Consider the following 14,432-nt stretch of genomic DNA (forward strand, 5'->3'; position numbering starts at 1 on the left):
TATAGAGACTAGTCTTTAAAAGTATAAATGGATGAGATTTTTAATATATAGAATGATCAATTTGCTCTTTGATTTAACTTACAAGGGATAATTTACTTTAAATAGAGGAAATAAAATGCAAGCTAACTCTTAATACAAGAGCTTCTATGACACTTTTACTCTAGAATTGCCTCTCCAAAAGTACAAAATTTCTATTAAGCTCATCAAATGAAGCAATCAATAACATCGTCAGAGAAAAGTTTAGCGAAAGTTCAAAAAATTGTAAAAATTGCAGAATTCATATGATTTTTGAGCCTGCTTGAGTTGACATTGATGCTTGTATCCTATGATTGACTAATAAATCATTTTATCTAAGCATAACATTACAACCATAAATAATTTACCACCGAACTAAGTAAATAATTCTCGTGTTTTATTTACCTAATTGTAGTATATCTTAACCAATGACATTATAATTTTCTTTTCCTAACATCTTTTGCAACACACATACATAACAAGCAAAGGATGGGATCAATAGGGTGATTGACTTGTTAACTATTGTCCCCTCATCTGTTTTTTTTTCAATATAGTTTGAAATTGGTCAGTCAATTGGTTCTCGATCCAAAAAGAGATTTTGAATCGATTAACTTGAAAATACGTATGGATCGATTGAATTGGATGGTTGAACTAAATTTATTAATTATTATTAATAATTTTTCAATCAAATAGGTTAAAATATGAAGAATCAATAGTTTAATTGATTAAACCACAAATTGGATTTAAAAAATATTGCTTTTTTTCTCATGTTTTAATTGGTTTTTGAAGGAGGTTGCGTTGGAGGCCCCAGGGGGGGGGGGGTCGTTTTGGACGGGTGTGTTGGGTATTGGTCATTGTCCCTAGTACACGTTTCTACTGTTGGTGGAGTTCTAATAAAGTTAAATTCGTATATTAAAAAAATAATTTTAAATTTTAAGGTTAAATATGTATTTTGGTACTTGAATTTGGCCTCGAGGTTCGGTTTAGTGTGAAATCTTTTTGGTCCAATTAGGTACTTGAAGTTGGCTTAAAGTTCAAATTAGTTTAAATAACTAAGTGTGTGTTCGATAAACCATTGAAAATTTTCAACATTTAAGATTTTAAATGTGTTTGATAGTCATTTTAATTTTTTACTTAACATAAAATTTTCAACAAAATAGTGTTGAAGAAGATAAGCAGGTAGATAGCTACTTATCACTTAATGACCATTTTGCAACTTAAACAAAAACTTTCGAATAATTCAGTAACTTAAATAAAAATTTTCGAATAATTTAATGATCATTTTGTAACTTTTTAAAATTGAGTGACCAAAATATAAATTTACTAGTAATTTAATGAGCTTAGATGTAATTTACCCTTAAATGGATTGTGGACAAATCAATGTCAACTTTATAGCCTTAGATAGTAAGCAACTTTTGGGTGTGACAGAATAATTAGCTTCTACTAAGAGGGAGAAAAGAAAGAAGATAATATAGTTTAATTTAGTTTGAAGCTATTTTAAGTTTAATTTATTTAAATTAAGTCCTAGAGTGATAGGTGTCTTTGCAGGAGACAATATCCATATCAACTTATGGAATAGACCTAAAACTAACTAGGCTTATTTATTGTAATAGTTTTGTATAGGCATAATGATAATCTAGGTGTATTTCATGCTAATATTTTTAAACTTTTATTAATTTTTTAAGTTTTTAACCGAAGTGGATTCCTCTCATTTGTAATCTATATTAATATATATATTTAATGGTTAAATTTTTTTATATAAAATAAATAATTATAATTTTTAATGTATACCAAATTTATTTATATAAATAAAATATTAATTGTAGAAAATCTCCCTATACATATTAATCATCATTACAGTGGAGAGTTTGGAAGTAATTGTGAATGATAATGTATATTTATAGCAACCAATAACTTTCTGCATGGTGAGTCAAAATATTTACCCAAAAAAGGTGACCTAACTATAATTATACTAAAACCATGTCTCCTTCAATTCTTCCCTCACTTTAATCAAAGATTCCACTAACAAATTAAATTAAGATACTTGTTGAAAACCCAACTAAAGAAGTTTATTTATATGGATTTTAGCCTCTAAAAATAGAAATTATCTTTCAAGCCTTAATATAATTTTTACCAACAAACTAATAAACTAAAATATTTATAAACAAAATAAATTCGATCTTCGTCTTTAATATAGAGTAGTTTTAAAATTAGTGGTTAGTGTCTATCACTCTAATGGGCCTACTAAAGACGAAAGGTTAATTATTAGGTGCGCTCCAGTAGATACTTTAGGCATAAAAAAAAAAAAGAAATTATGCATTCAACTCGTATTTTTATTTTTTTTATAAAAACCATTATAAATTATTTCTTGATTATTAATTTTCAAACTTTAGTTAAAAGAATGTGAATTTTCAAAAATAATTTTACGTAATATATATATATATATATATATAATTTTCATTAACCACCAAAGTTGTTAAAAGCTAAAAGCAAATAACATGCTGTATTGTCTTTAACGATAATTTTAACCTAACTTTGATATGATTACGGCATATAATTTATATGCACTCTTTGGTTCCATTAAATATAATTTACACTCTTCAATCATATGCCCACTTAATATGTCAATGGTTTGCCGAGGAAATTAGATTATTTTACTTCATTTTTTTAATATTTGTTGGGAATTGGATGTCATAATTATATCAAATTTAGTTCTCAATGTTTATGCCTTTTGTTAATTTACTCTTTCTTTTCTGGAGTTGAATTTGATAATTATATCCTTTTAGAAAGAGTCAAATCGTTAGTTTTTAATGGAAATATTAACTAAAATGTTAAAATTTTAAACATTACAGCCCGTATGACAATCCACCATGTACTCAATATTAATTTTTTTTTGAATTTTTATGAACTTTTTATAATATTTTTTTGAATAATTCTTAAATTATTTGTTAACATGACATATAAGACAAATACTATCATGTCAGCATGAAATATATATATATAGACTGCCACACAAGTTACTATGTCGATAAAAAAATGATTTACCTCTTTTCGAAAGGTTAATAACAAAATTTACTTAAAAAATGATCGAATTGATAAAAGATGTAAGTTAAATTTAACAATATGCTAATATAAAATTATAAAAATAAAAAAATTGGAAAAACATAACTAAAATATGCAAAAATAACTCTCTAGGAACACATATACATACACATAATTAAATTAAAAGATAAAGCAACGTGGGTGGTTCAGAATATTAACCCTACTGTTTATATTACTTGGAGTTGGGTGTAAGTGTCAAACATGATTAAATTAAGGTAAGTTTGTAAAACTTTTTAAACATTACAAGTGGATTGATGTGTGCTAAATGTCGCATTTTTTATACATTTAATTTTTTTTACTATACCTTATAAGATATTTGTTACACTTTAAACTTACTTGTGAAGTTCATAAAACTCCCTATAAGATAATTTTCCTTCAATTAATACTTCATTAACTCGTCATGTGAAAATTAGTTGAAATTTGTATATAAAATTAAGTTTGAAATGATGTACAATAGAAGTGACTTGCGAAGTCTCTTTATTATGAGAACATGATTAAATTAGGTCGTTTATTAATAGATAGATTAATCGGATCCTTGTACTATTAAAAAGAATCAAATAATACCAAATTGAAATAAGTTAACATTTAATGTTTAAAAAATGACATGAAAATTATTATTATTCATTTACAGCACACCTTCAAACAAAATATTTCATTTGTATAATCATAAAATGCTTTCAAAATTATATAACTTTGTTAAACAATAAATGACGTTTTTTTAAATAGTAAGGGTCTGTTTGGCTTGCCGAATATTAGATTACCTTTCATAATAGAATTACGGGAATATAATATTATAGGTGAAATATAAGATTACCTTGTTTGGTTTATTTGGCTCGAATGTAAGGTTCATGTGTTTTGTAGACGGGATGTAAGATTACCTAGTTAACTAAATTGTCCTAGATATAAAATTTTTGTTTTTATAAATTCAACTTTTTAATCTTAAAATTTTCATAAAACTATAATATCTTAATAAATTCATTTTTATTACACATAGAATATTTTATCAAATTAATTCAATCAAACAACTATTTTATTTATATGGTTTATAATTGTTATTTTAAAGAAATTGGTTTGCTTTTAATATAAAAAGGGAAGTGGAACTAAAATTTATAATATAAACCTCCAAGTTTTATGGTCTATTTAACTTTTGGAAGAAGTCGTAATGGGATTACACCCTATATTACGACATTTTGACACTGTCCGGGAATGTGATATTATGGGATGACTAGAATGTTGAGAATTCAAACACTGTAATATTGATAAGTGTCAAAAGTAACATATTTTCGCCTCATTCTTAGTGTATTGTTGGGTGATTATGTGACCTTAATTGTAAATTATATACTCATAATCCTTTATATTCATGTTTTGATGCTTAATATAGCACTTGGGAGACATAGGAGTGAAAAACGGGTGGAAATTAAAACATTGAGCATTCTGGAAGCTGCACATGGGCAGTAGAGTTTCACACGGTCCAACCACACGAGCATGTGAATTTCGGGAACCATGTGTGCTAATAGCTGAAAGTTACAATTTTTAGGTTTTTTGGCACTTTAAGAATATATAAATAAGGAGATACAAGAGGGAGACAATAGCCGTCATAGAATAGCATAAAAATTACCCAAAAGAACACCATTAAAGTCGAGTTCCAAGCAATTTTCCATCAAGATTCAAGAGTCCAAGTTGATTTCCAAGGGAGTTATCATGGATTTCTTTTATTTTAGTGGTTATATTGTATCTTTGGTGTTTATTCTTGCAAATATGAACTAATTTTCTAAATACCTAGAGGAGATGAACCCTAGGATGGATTCTATTGTTTGATTTCTAGTTTTATGCAATAAAACCTTAGTTTTTTGTTTTCAATTATGAACGCCTAATTGTTCTTAGGTTGATAATTTTAGAGTATTAATCCATGTTTGATGTGCATAAGTTTGAGGTTGAATAGACCCTTCTTGTGATTAGATTCTGCATAATTGAATAGAGTTGCATGTAATCCTAAAAATAGGATGACATAAATCTATTGGATTAGAGTAAAATCTAATAGGGGTATTCATAAAACAAATTAATGCGATAATAGAGGTTTTAATTTGAAAGAAATTTCAATTAATCCACATAGAGTTAGTTGCTCTTATTCTCGAACGAGATATTCATATAAATTAGGGATTTCTACGGATCAAAGAAACTAAGAAAATAAATTGCATAAATTAGATTGAGAATTATAGATTAAGTCTAGGTGGATTCTTACCTAGGTATTATTTTGTCACTTGGTTGATATTTGATTGTTTTTGCGTTTTATTTCTTTGATGTATTCATTAGTTAAATTTAGTTTTAATCAATCCTTTGAATTATTAGGTTAAATAATAGAAAGACTATAATTACTAGTAATTGTAGTCCTCGAAGGAGCGATATCTCTGCTCATCATAGGTATACTATTAACTGTAGTTCTGAAGGAACGATATCTCTGCTCACCATAACTATACTATTAATTGATAACTGCACTTGCCTTAATTGATTTATTAGTTAGTTTAGTGGACATCAATCTCATTCTAAAATATAACATTACGGGTTGTAATGTAAGATTTGATGAACCAAACTCTCTTAAATGTTAACTTTATTGAAATTTGGCATCATTAGTTTCTTTTTAATAGTACAAATATTAAATTAATTAATTTAATAGTAAAATGACTAATTTGATTCGATTCTTACAACAATGAGGTGTAGTATGGTGGTTGCTCACATCATCTATTAACCATGTGGTCATATATTTGATCCCTACTTATGGGAATAGATCACATTTTGTGACCAGCCATTTACCTATTCGAAAAGCACCCACGGGGATACCCTAGTTACGACAAAAAAAAAATTGTCATCTACATTCTCTAAGCAGTAGGCAAATTAGCAATTAGTTAATGGAGTCTTTGGTGGAGTATAATTTATAAATCGGGGTTTCCCTTCCCAAGAATAATATTATTAGTGATAAGACTTACCCTATATCTAGTTTTATAATTTATACAGTGCGTGACTGAGTTGGTGTCATGAGTCAACTCAATACAAACTTAATCAATAAAATTACTAAAATATTCTTACACGTTTTAAATAAGTCATGTTATTATGAGAGTATTTTAGTCTTTTTCTTTTTTAAAAAATTAATAAAAAAGTTACAAATGTTAAAAATTAAACCCATGCACTAGCATATATAAATTATTTCACCCACATTATTTGTATATTACACATGTATTCTAAATACATAATTTCCACACAAGTATATGATTGTGATAGAGTTTTTAGTATTGATAATATCGTTGATTGAGTTGATATTAAAAACCAACTCGATGTCAATTCAAAAAAAATAACAATATCATGATAAACAATTGAAATATATTTAATATTCTTAATATTATATATTTACTTATTTAAACATTTTTTACTCACAATTCAAACTAATTTTTATTTTAATTTCGTACGTATTATATATATATATGTTGTCATTACTAGTAGCTTCATTATTTATTGTGTATTATTTTCAATCATGTGTTGTGGTCCAATGAAACGTTTTGACACAAGTATCCAACTAAAGCACACAAAAATTAGGTTAAATTTTGTAGTTAGTCAGTGTACTTGAACAAATTTTAAAATTTAGTCTTTATATAGAAAAAAAAGTTAAAATTTAAGTTTTTTTTTATTTTTTCAACTTCAAAAATTTCAGTCCAATCATTAACGTCGTTAAAATCTTTCATCAAAATTTGTCAACTTAAAATATTGATTAAATAGCTTACACATGATAAACAAAAAAATAAATATGTTAAAATAATAAATTTGGACAAAAATAACCAATAAGATTGAATTAAAAATTTGTTTTGAGAAGTGATTGAATTAAAATATTTTAATTTCACAAACCAAATAAAATTAATTATTAACTTTTAAATATAAATATTAAATCTTAAATTTTGAATAAATATTAATAACATGTTTTAACCCGAAAATTAAATAATAGACCAAAGAAAAGAGTGATAAAGTAGTTCCTTTTAAAAATTATAATCGTTTCTGAATTTCATATTTATAAATTTTAGGGTTATAAATATGGTTAAAAGGGATAACTTGGAACACTAAACATAAACAATAAAACATATATACAATATATACCAAACAAAAAAATAATTACATAGAATATAGGGTATTTGTAGTTCCTTTTAAATCCTTAAAAACACCCAGAATCCAGTCTTAACCAGTCATTAACAAAGAGAAGAAAAAAGTTTTAAACAAAAAAAAAAAAACTACCATTTAATTACAAGACCATTGCGGTGATTGCTCACCTCGTTCTTTAATTACGTTGTCGGAGTTCCATTTTTGTTCACAGAATTCCTACAAGCCTCGGACTCGTGGCATATGACCAGAATATATAGATGCTAAGCTTTCTTCATGCAAAGAAAATGGCTGCTTCTTGCCCCTTTTTTTTTTTGTTCTCACCGGCCCAAGCAAAGAGCGGCGTTGATATCGAGCCGCCATGCAATTCCGCCGCCGTTCATTCTCCATACATCACACGGCAACGTCAACGATTTCCTATCCTTCCCACAACTGTATTGTACCCTTACCCTACACGTAAACGCCGGAAATATCGTCGCCGGTGGAAGCTTCTGCTTCATCAACAACCTCACCGTCGTCATATCCCGGCCGCCGCCTCCAACCATTTCCTTGTACGCTCCATTGGTCCAAGTCACCCTCCCAAACACATCCGATATAAACCCTGGACACAAGTCTTTCCCTAGGTTAACCTTCATCTCCTCATCCGTACACTCCAACCAACCACCACCGCTAACCCAAGTCTCCGTCACGCTTTCCACCGTCACACACGACGAAGACGACGACCCAACCACCATCCTTACCGCCCGATCCAATGATTCACCACCACCGCCGACGAAGCCGAAACTCTCCTTTCGATAAACAGCATCATCAGCCGCAGCAGCAGCATCAGATTCGCCGGAGCTCAACCATAAAGAAGGCGGCGCCACCATCGTTTTCGTCTCCTTCGAAATGCAGTCTTTACAATCTGGGGTTTCAGATATAAGCGACAAAGTAGTAACCCTTCGTTTTCTCTTCGTAATACTCCCTTTCGTGTGTCTTCTTTTACGTCTCCCCGATTTACAACAAACCTCCGTACCACCACCGGTTTCCCCACTTCCACCGCCGGTATCCGGTTTGGGTGCGATCGGTCTGAACCGGAGCATTATCCGGTCCATTTTCGACATATCATAAACCCCATAAGCTTCATATCTAGCTACAGAACATCCTCCTCTACCCTCCATTTTAATTTTTCTCTTTGGAAATCTCTTTTAGTGTACGCATAGATTTATAAAGAAGACGAAAGGGGACACGTGTGAATGTTTTCCACACGTGTGTGACTAGAGAAACGAACAACGCAGCATAAAAGGACTGATATCTTTTTTCTTCTTTTGTCTCCGTGATTTAGGAAAATATGGAAAATGACTTCTTTTCTTATTTAATTCTTTTTTCTATTTTAGGGAAATTTTGTTACCAATATGCCCTTGTATTTTTAATTTGGGTTTTAAAAATGACCTTGGTAGTTTAGGCCTATTTACAAAAATAGATCCCTAAAAGGTGACATTTAGCTTTGCCTGGCTTGAACTGGCAAGGCTTTAACGTTTGCTTCTAACCCTTTTTAGTATAAAACTATAACTAATATTATCCAGGTACATTTATCGTATTTTAATTTTACATATTTTTATATAACCAATATTTTAATAATTTCATCATTATATCTCATATTTCATTCACACCTATCATAAATATTAAATATGACATAAATTACTTTTTTTAATTATATGTTTTATATAAATAAATATTAATATCTAAATTTTTTATGATCGACATGTTAAAACGGTTTGAAAATTTACATGTATAACAAGTCCAATTATACAATAAATTCAACAATCAGATTGATACCAATATAAATAAATTCCTCGTCTCCAAATAAAATTATTTAAAAAATCCATAAATAGTAAGATTAATTTTTATCATAAATAATTGAATTGAATGGTCCAAATTCATTGACAAAGAAATTTGGCATGTCAAATTTTTTTAATTATTAAATAAACTCTCTTTCTAAATTATTGAACTATTCAACATAATTTTTAATCCATGACTTCAAATGCTGCCAAAGAATCTAATCAATTAGTGGCAGATCTATCATATAATATTGTACATGAAAAATAAAATAAAAAGTGCCCTCAAACTCCATAGCCATTAGCTTTTGAAAATTTTTGTAAATTTTTACTTCCCGCATCAGATTATTGTGCTGTTTTCTAAGAATAGAAAATTTCAGTTCCTTGGATAATTTTTGGGTGATTTTGCGATTTGACAGATGATTCGTACTACCAATATAATTATAAGTATACAAATATGTTTAATTAATAATAAATATATAAAAATTTGGATTAATCTAAAAATAATTGAATAAAATTTATAAAGAGAAAAGAGATTTATATGTCACGAATGTATATGATAAAGCTCAAATCTTTAGAGATAAATGGTAATGATGACCCCTTCATAATTTTTTAAAATTTTCACCACTCCACTGAAATTTATTAAAAATTTTAACTTTTTGAAAATTCTCATTAATCTCGCATACAAATTTTAATTTGACTCCATTTAAAAAAAAAATCTTATTAACTTCCTAAAATTTTTGAAAATTTTAATTAGGCTCCTTAATTTTTTTAAATTCTCATTAAACTTTTATTTTTTTTAAAATTTTAAATAAGCACTCCTAAATATTTTAAAAATTCTCATTAATCTCACATACAAATTTTAATTAGGCCCCTGAATTTTTTTTTAAAGTTCTCATTTAACTTATAAAATTTTTAATTAAATCCTCCTAAAATTTAATCCCAAAATTTGTCAAAATTTGATCCTTCAAATTCCAAAACCTAACATTAAGAATTCATTAGCCATATAATTCATAATTTAAATTTTATTTAGATCAATTTATTTTAAAATAATATATAATTTTAATTACAATTAACACATCCAAATAATTTACTATTATTAAAACCACTTTAATTATACTATTTTCATTATTTTTTTGTGAGATTTAAGAATGTGAGAAAAGTGTCTCTAGTTATTATTATTCCCTATGCCTAAGTACCCACCATTAATTGTCGCCATGATTTTGAATGCGTTGGGCAAATGAACTTCAATAAGTACATTTTCTCGGCTGGAAAATTTTTTACTTTTTTCCTTCCAACCAAACAGAAGAAAAATAAAAAGCAAAGTATTCCTTGATAGTAAGACCAAATTCATAATAAACCAGTAGAATTGTGGCACGTTACATCAATTATATAAGCATTTTTGTAGCCTTTTAATTCATCGCCAAGTGTCCATTAAAGCACTTAAAAACTTTTTTTTTTTTAGGTTTTTCATATTTTCTTTTTGAAGAATCGAGAGGCAAAGAGACAAAGAGTTCAATAATTCCGGCAAGATAAAAAAATATACTAAAAAAATGTTTTTTTGAAAAATATATTTTCTATTTTTTGGTGGGACCCTATTGCTTAAAACCTTAAAACATTAACATACAGATGTAAAGATCTAAGCCGTTCATTTTGTTTCTTTGCAGAAGAGGGTGGGGTCCACGAATCAGATGAAAGATCATGGGCGAAGATGATTGAATCGTACGGACGAAAAGTAGTGGTGAGAGAAGGGCATGATAAAGAACAGGTACTAGATTTTTAGGTAGGAAATGAATGATAATCTTGACTTAACGTTATGAGGGATTTTTTATTATTAAATTTTGCTATTACTGATTGTAGTTTACCAAAGTTATGGATCTAATTCTTTCACTTCAATTTATCTGGTATTTTTAGTTTGTGTACTTTTTAATCTTTAAAATTTTAATTCTCATTAAATGGTAATTATTAAATTTATTGAGTTAAACGATTTTTTTAATAGGAAAAGTGGTCGAACTAATCAAGTCATAATTCATTGGTTCAATTAAAAAATTATTAAAATTTTATAAAAATAAAAATAATAAATAAAAAAATCAGTTCAACTAGTCTAATACCATTCTCTAGATTGATACCTTTGTTAGTTCCTAATCTAACTAACCAGTTTGGTCGGATTCAAGCATCACTGGAGTCAATGGCAGAGCCACGTTGATGAATTGACCTCACAAAAATATTTAAAGAAAAAAATACTTTATAAAAATAAATTTTAATTAAAAAAATTAGAAATTTGTGCCCACAAAGTTTTCGAGAATAATGATTCCACAATCAGAAAACACTCTTAAAACAAATTAGTTTATATGGAAATATATTAACCTCCCTCTAAACCAAACAAATTAATTTGTGGTTAACAAGGTCCGAGATAGGCTAAATGGGTGGGTTGCAAATAATTTATCATTGGCAGGTCGGGTAACGCTAGCCAAATCGGTTCTTTTATCTATTCCAAACTACTTCATGGCAACGGTTTGTTTGCCTATATCGGTCTGTCGAGAGATCAAAAAGTTGGCTCGAAATTTCATTTGGGGTCCACTACTGATGTTAGGAAGTCGGCATTGATTAGTTGGGATGATTGTTGGTAAACCTATGGATATTGGTGGGCTTGGTATATGCTGCTTAACTGACCAAATTAATATATTTTTGTTGAAATTAAGATTCCAATTGCTTACGAAGACGGAAGCCTTATAGGTGCAAATTGTGAGGAACAAGTACAATATATGTGGAGTACTGTCGAATAATATTGCAAGGAGTAACTACTTTTTCTTATGGAGATCACTAATGAAATTTTGGCCAGAGGTTATTGGCAATGTCTATTGGGCTATAGGGGATAGTCGCATTGTTAATTTCTAGAATGATGATTGGATTAATAGGTGGGTTCGTTGAGAGAGTGGCATACTGGGTGGTGCAACTGGATGACACATTAAGAGTCAGTGACATGGTGGACGAACATGGTAATTGGGACTAGGTTTACCTGAGGAGTTTACTTCCTAGCCACATTGTGTTGCAAATAGGCGCAGTAGTACCACCATCGATGAACGTTGGACCAGATCGTCTTGCATGGAAATGGGCGACAAGGGAAGTTTTTTCTTCGACTAAAACTTACAATGGAATTCATCAGTTCAATTCGGTCGACAATTCTAATGTTTAGAAGCTGATATGGAAATCCAATGTGCCTCAAAGGGTTAGGATGTTCATATGGATGCTATGGAAGGGAAGAATATTGACTAATGGAGAGAGAGCAATGAGACATATGGCAAATGACAGTAGTTGTCAGCCATGTTGATGAATCTAGGATCCATGCAATACATGATTGTAATTTCTCTAAAGTGGTGTGGTGTCCGATTGTGCCGAATCATAATTAGGTACACTTTTTCTCTTTACCTTTTCAAGATTGGTTGTTGTGGAATTTGCAAAACATAGGAGGTTGTGGATATCTCAATATCGAATGTCAAATGCTTTTTCCAATAAGTCTACTAGTTGTTATGGAAAAATAGGAACATGTATGTGTTTTCGATAGGCCATAGTTGTGTTCAGGAAATTATGGATACAGGCACAAGTTGGACAAGGAGTTATAGAATGTTGAGTACAGTGAGATTGCATGACAACCAAACAGTGGTCAGATCCGAACAGAGGATGGGTTAAGCTTAACACGAACGGAGCAGTATTGCGAAATGGTTCATTTGCGGGCATTGGGGGAGTGTTGAGGGATGCTGACGCAAAGTGGCTAGATGGATTTTTTATGCTATTATGTAAGGACACAATTTTTAAAATTGAGGCAAGAGCCATACTAGAGGGTTTAATCCTATCATAGTGGAATAGATATTGTCAATTAGAAGTAGAATGTGATAATGCTCTGTTAGTAGAGATGATTTTAGTTGGTAGAGCTTCTGATAGCAATATGGTGGAACTACGTCTTATTCATTGTCTGTTAAATCGCAACTGGAAGGTTCTTATTCGTCACATTTCGAGGTCCCAGAATACAGTTGCTAACCATATGGCTAAGTGTGCGGCAACAACCTTCACAGGAATTCAATGGTTTGGAGAATCTTTGAAATCAGTACGTGGCTTAGTCGAGGAAGATTATCTTGGCTCTTTGAGGAATTAATGTAATCTTTGGTTTTTGCTTTATGTTGTTTTATCTACCATTCAATATTTATCATTTTTCTCTCAATTTTCTTATTTTCTCTCATATAACTCTCTAAAATTTTTACCACTTTGACGAGGGAAGATAATTCAATGATTCTAACATATGAAAAAAACATGGTGGACAATTGTGAAAAATGTATGACCTATTGAAATTATTTTATTTATATTTTCTTTTAGTTATTTTTAATAGTTTTGTAATTGTCCTACAATTAATTGTACTATATATTGATTTATCGAATATTAATATTATGCATTAGTTTATATGACTTTTTTAGGCATTTTTTTTAAAATTTGACCCCCATAATCTAAATTTTTTGGCTCTGCCATTGAGTAGAGTTAAGTTCTGTTTTTTTTTTCCCAAAATTTGATGTACCAAACATATTATCATAAGTGTAATGCCATGTCAACTTGTTATTTCCACATATTACTCTCTAATAATCTAGTTAATGGATTAACCACTTTCATTTGTGTTCAGACTAAAATTTCAAAATTTGAAAAGTATAAGGACTTAGAATGATCCAATTAGAGAATTTGGACAGAATCTACAATTGTACACATAATATAAGACTAGTAATTGAATTTAACCAAATTCATTTAATTTGTACTATTTTGGTTAAGACTAAAACTTTGAAATTCGAAAAGTATAGGACTAAAATTGAATAATTCAATAAGAATAGAGACTACAATTGATCAATAAAATAAAAGGATTAAATTCACAACTTTTGCAAAGTATAGAGACTAATAGTAGAATTTAACCTTTCTTTTTGGGATCAAATTGCAATTATACAGAACCTTCACGTCTACTATTTTGAATTTGGTGACTCGGATAGCAGGGGGTCAACCAGGATGTAGACGTGAATTTTGGTCCTAATAATTATTTCCGGTTTAATGAAAATGACAACAACAAAATATCATAATTTATTTAAGCTTCTTCAAAAAAAAAAGCTAATTGAGTTTTAGTTTGTTTGACATGAGTATTGTTGTCAATACAGGATAACGTGGGTTCAAATGCGCTGAAGTGCATTATCCTCTTATTTATGGGTTAGGGATGATTATAGGTAGTTCTAGGCATTGTTTCAAAAATATATGATATGATTAAAACCTATAATATCGAAAATTACAATACCTACAGTGACTAAAACCCAACACCCAAAATGATTTGAA

The 14,432-nt window shown here is 29.3% G+C and overlaps 1 protein-coding gene across 1 annotated transcript; it reads right to left on the reverse strand.

Moving 5' to 3' along the window:
- Positions 1-7,227: 7,227 nt before the first annotated feature.
- LOC121219328 (uncharacterized) lies at positions 7,228-8,532 on the reverse strand. The gene has a single exon (XM_041097271.1). It carries the CDS (start codon positions 8,415-8,417, stop codon positions 7,578-7,580), a length of 840 nt encoding a protein of 279 aa, XP_040953205.1. The 5' UTR covers positions 8,418-8,532; the 3' UTR covers positions 7,228-7,577.
- Between the last annotated feature and the right edge of the window lie 5,900 nt (positions 8,533-14,432).

The sequence above is a fragment of the Gossypium hirsutum genome, chromosome D07 (genome assembly GCF_007990345.1).
Source record: "Gossypium hirsutum isolate 1008001.06 chromosome D07, Gossypium_hirsutum_v2.1, whole genome shotgun sequence".
In the NCBI taxonomy this organism is placed as follows: domain Eukaryota; kingdom Viridiplantae; phylum Streptophyta; class Magnoliopsida; order Malvales; family Malvaceae; genus Gossypium; species Gossypium hirsutum.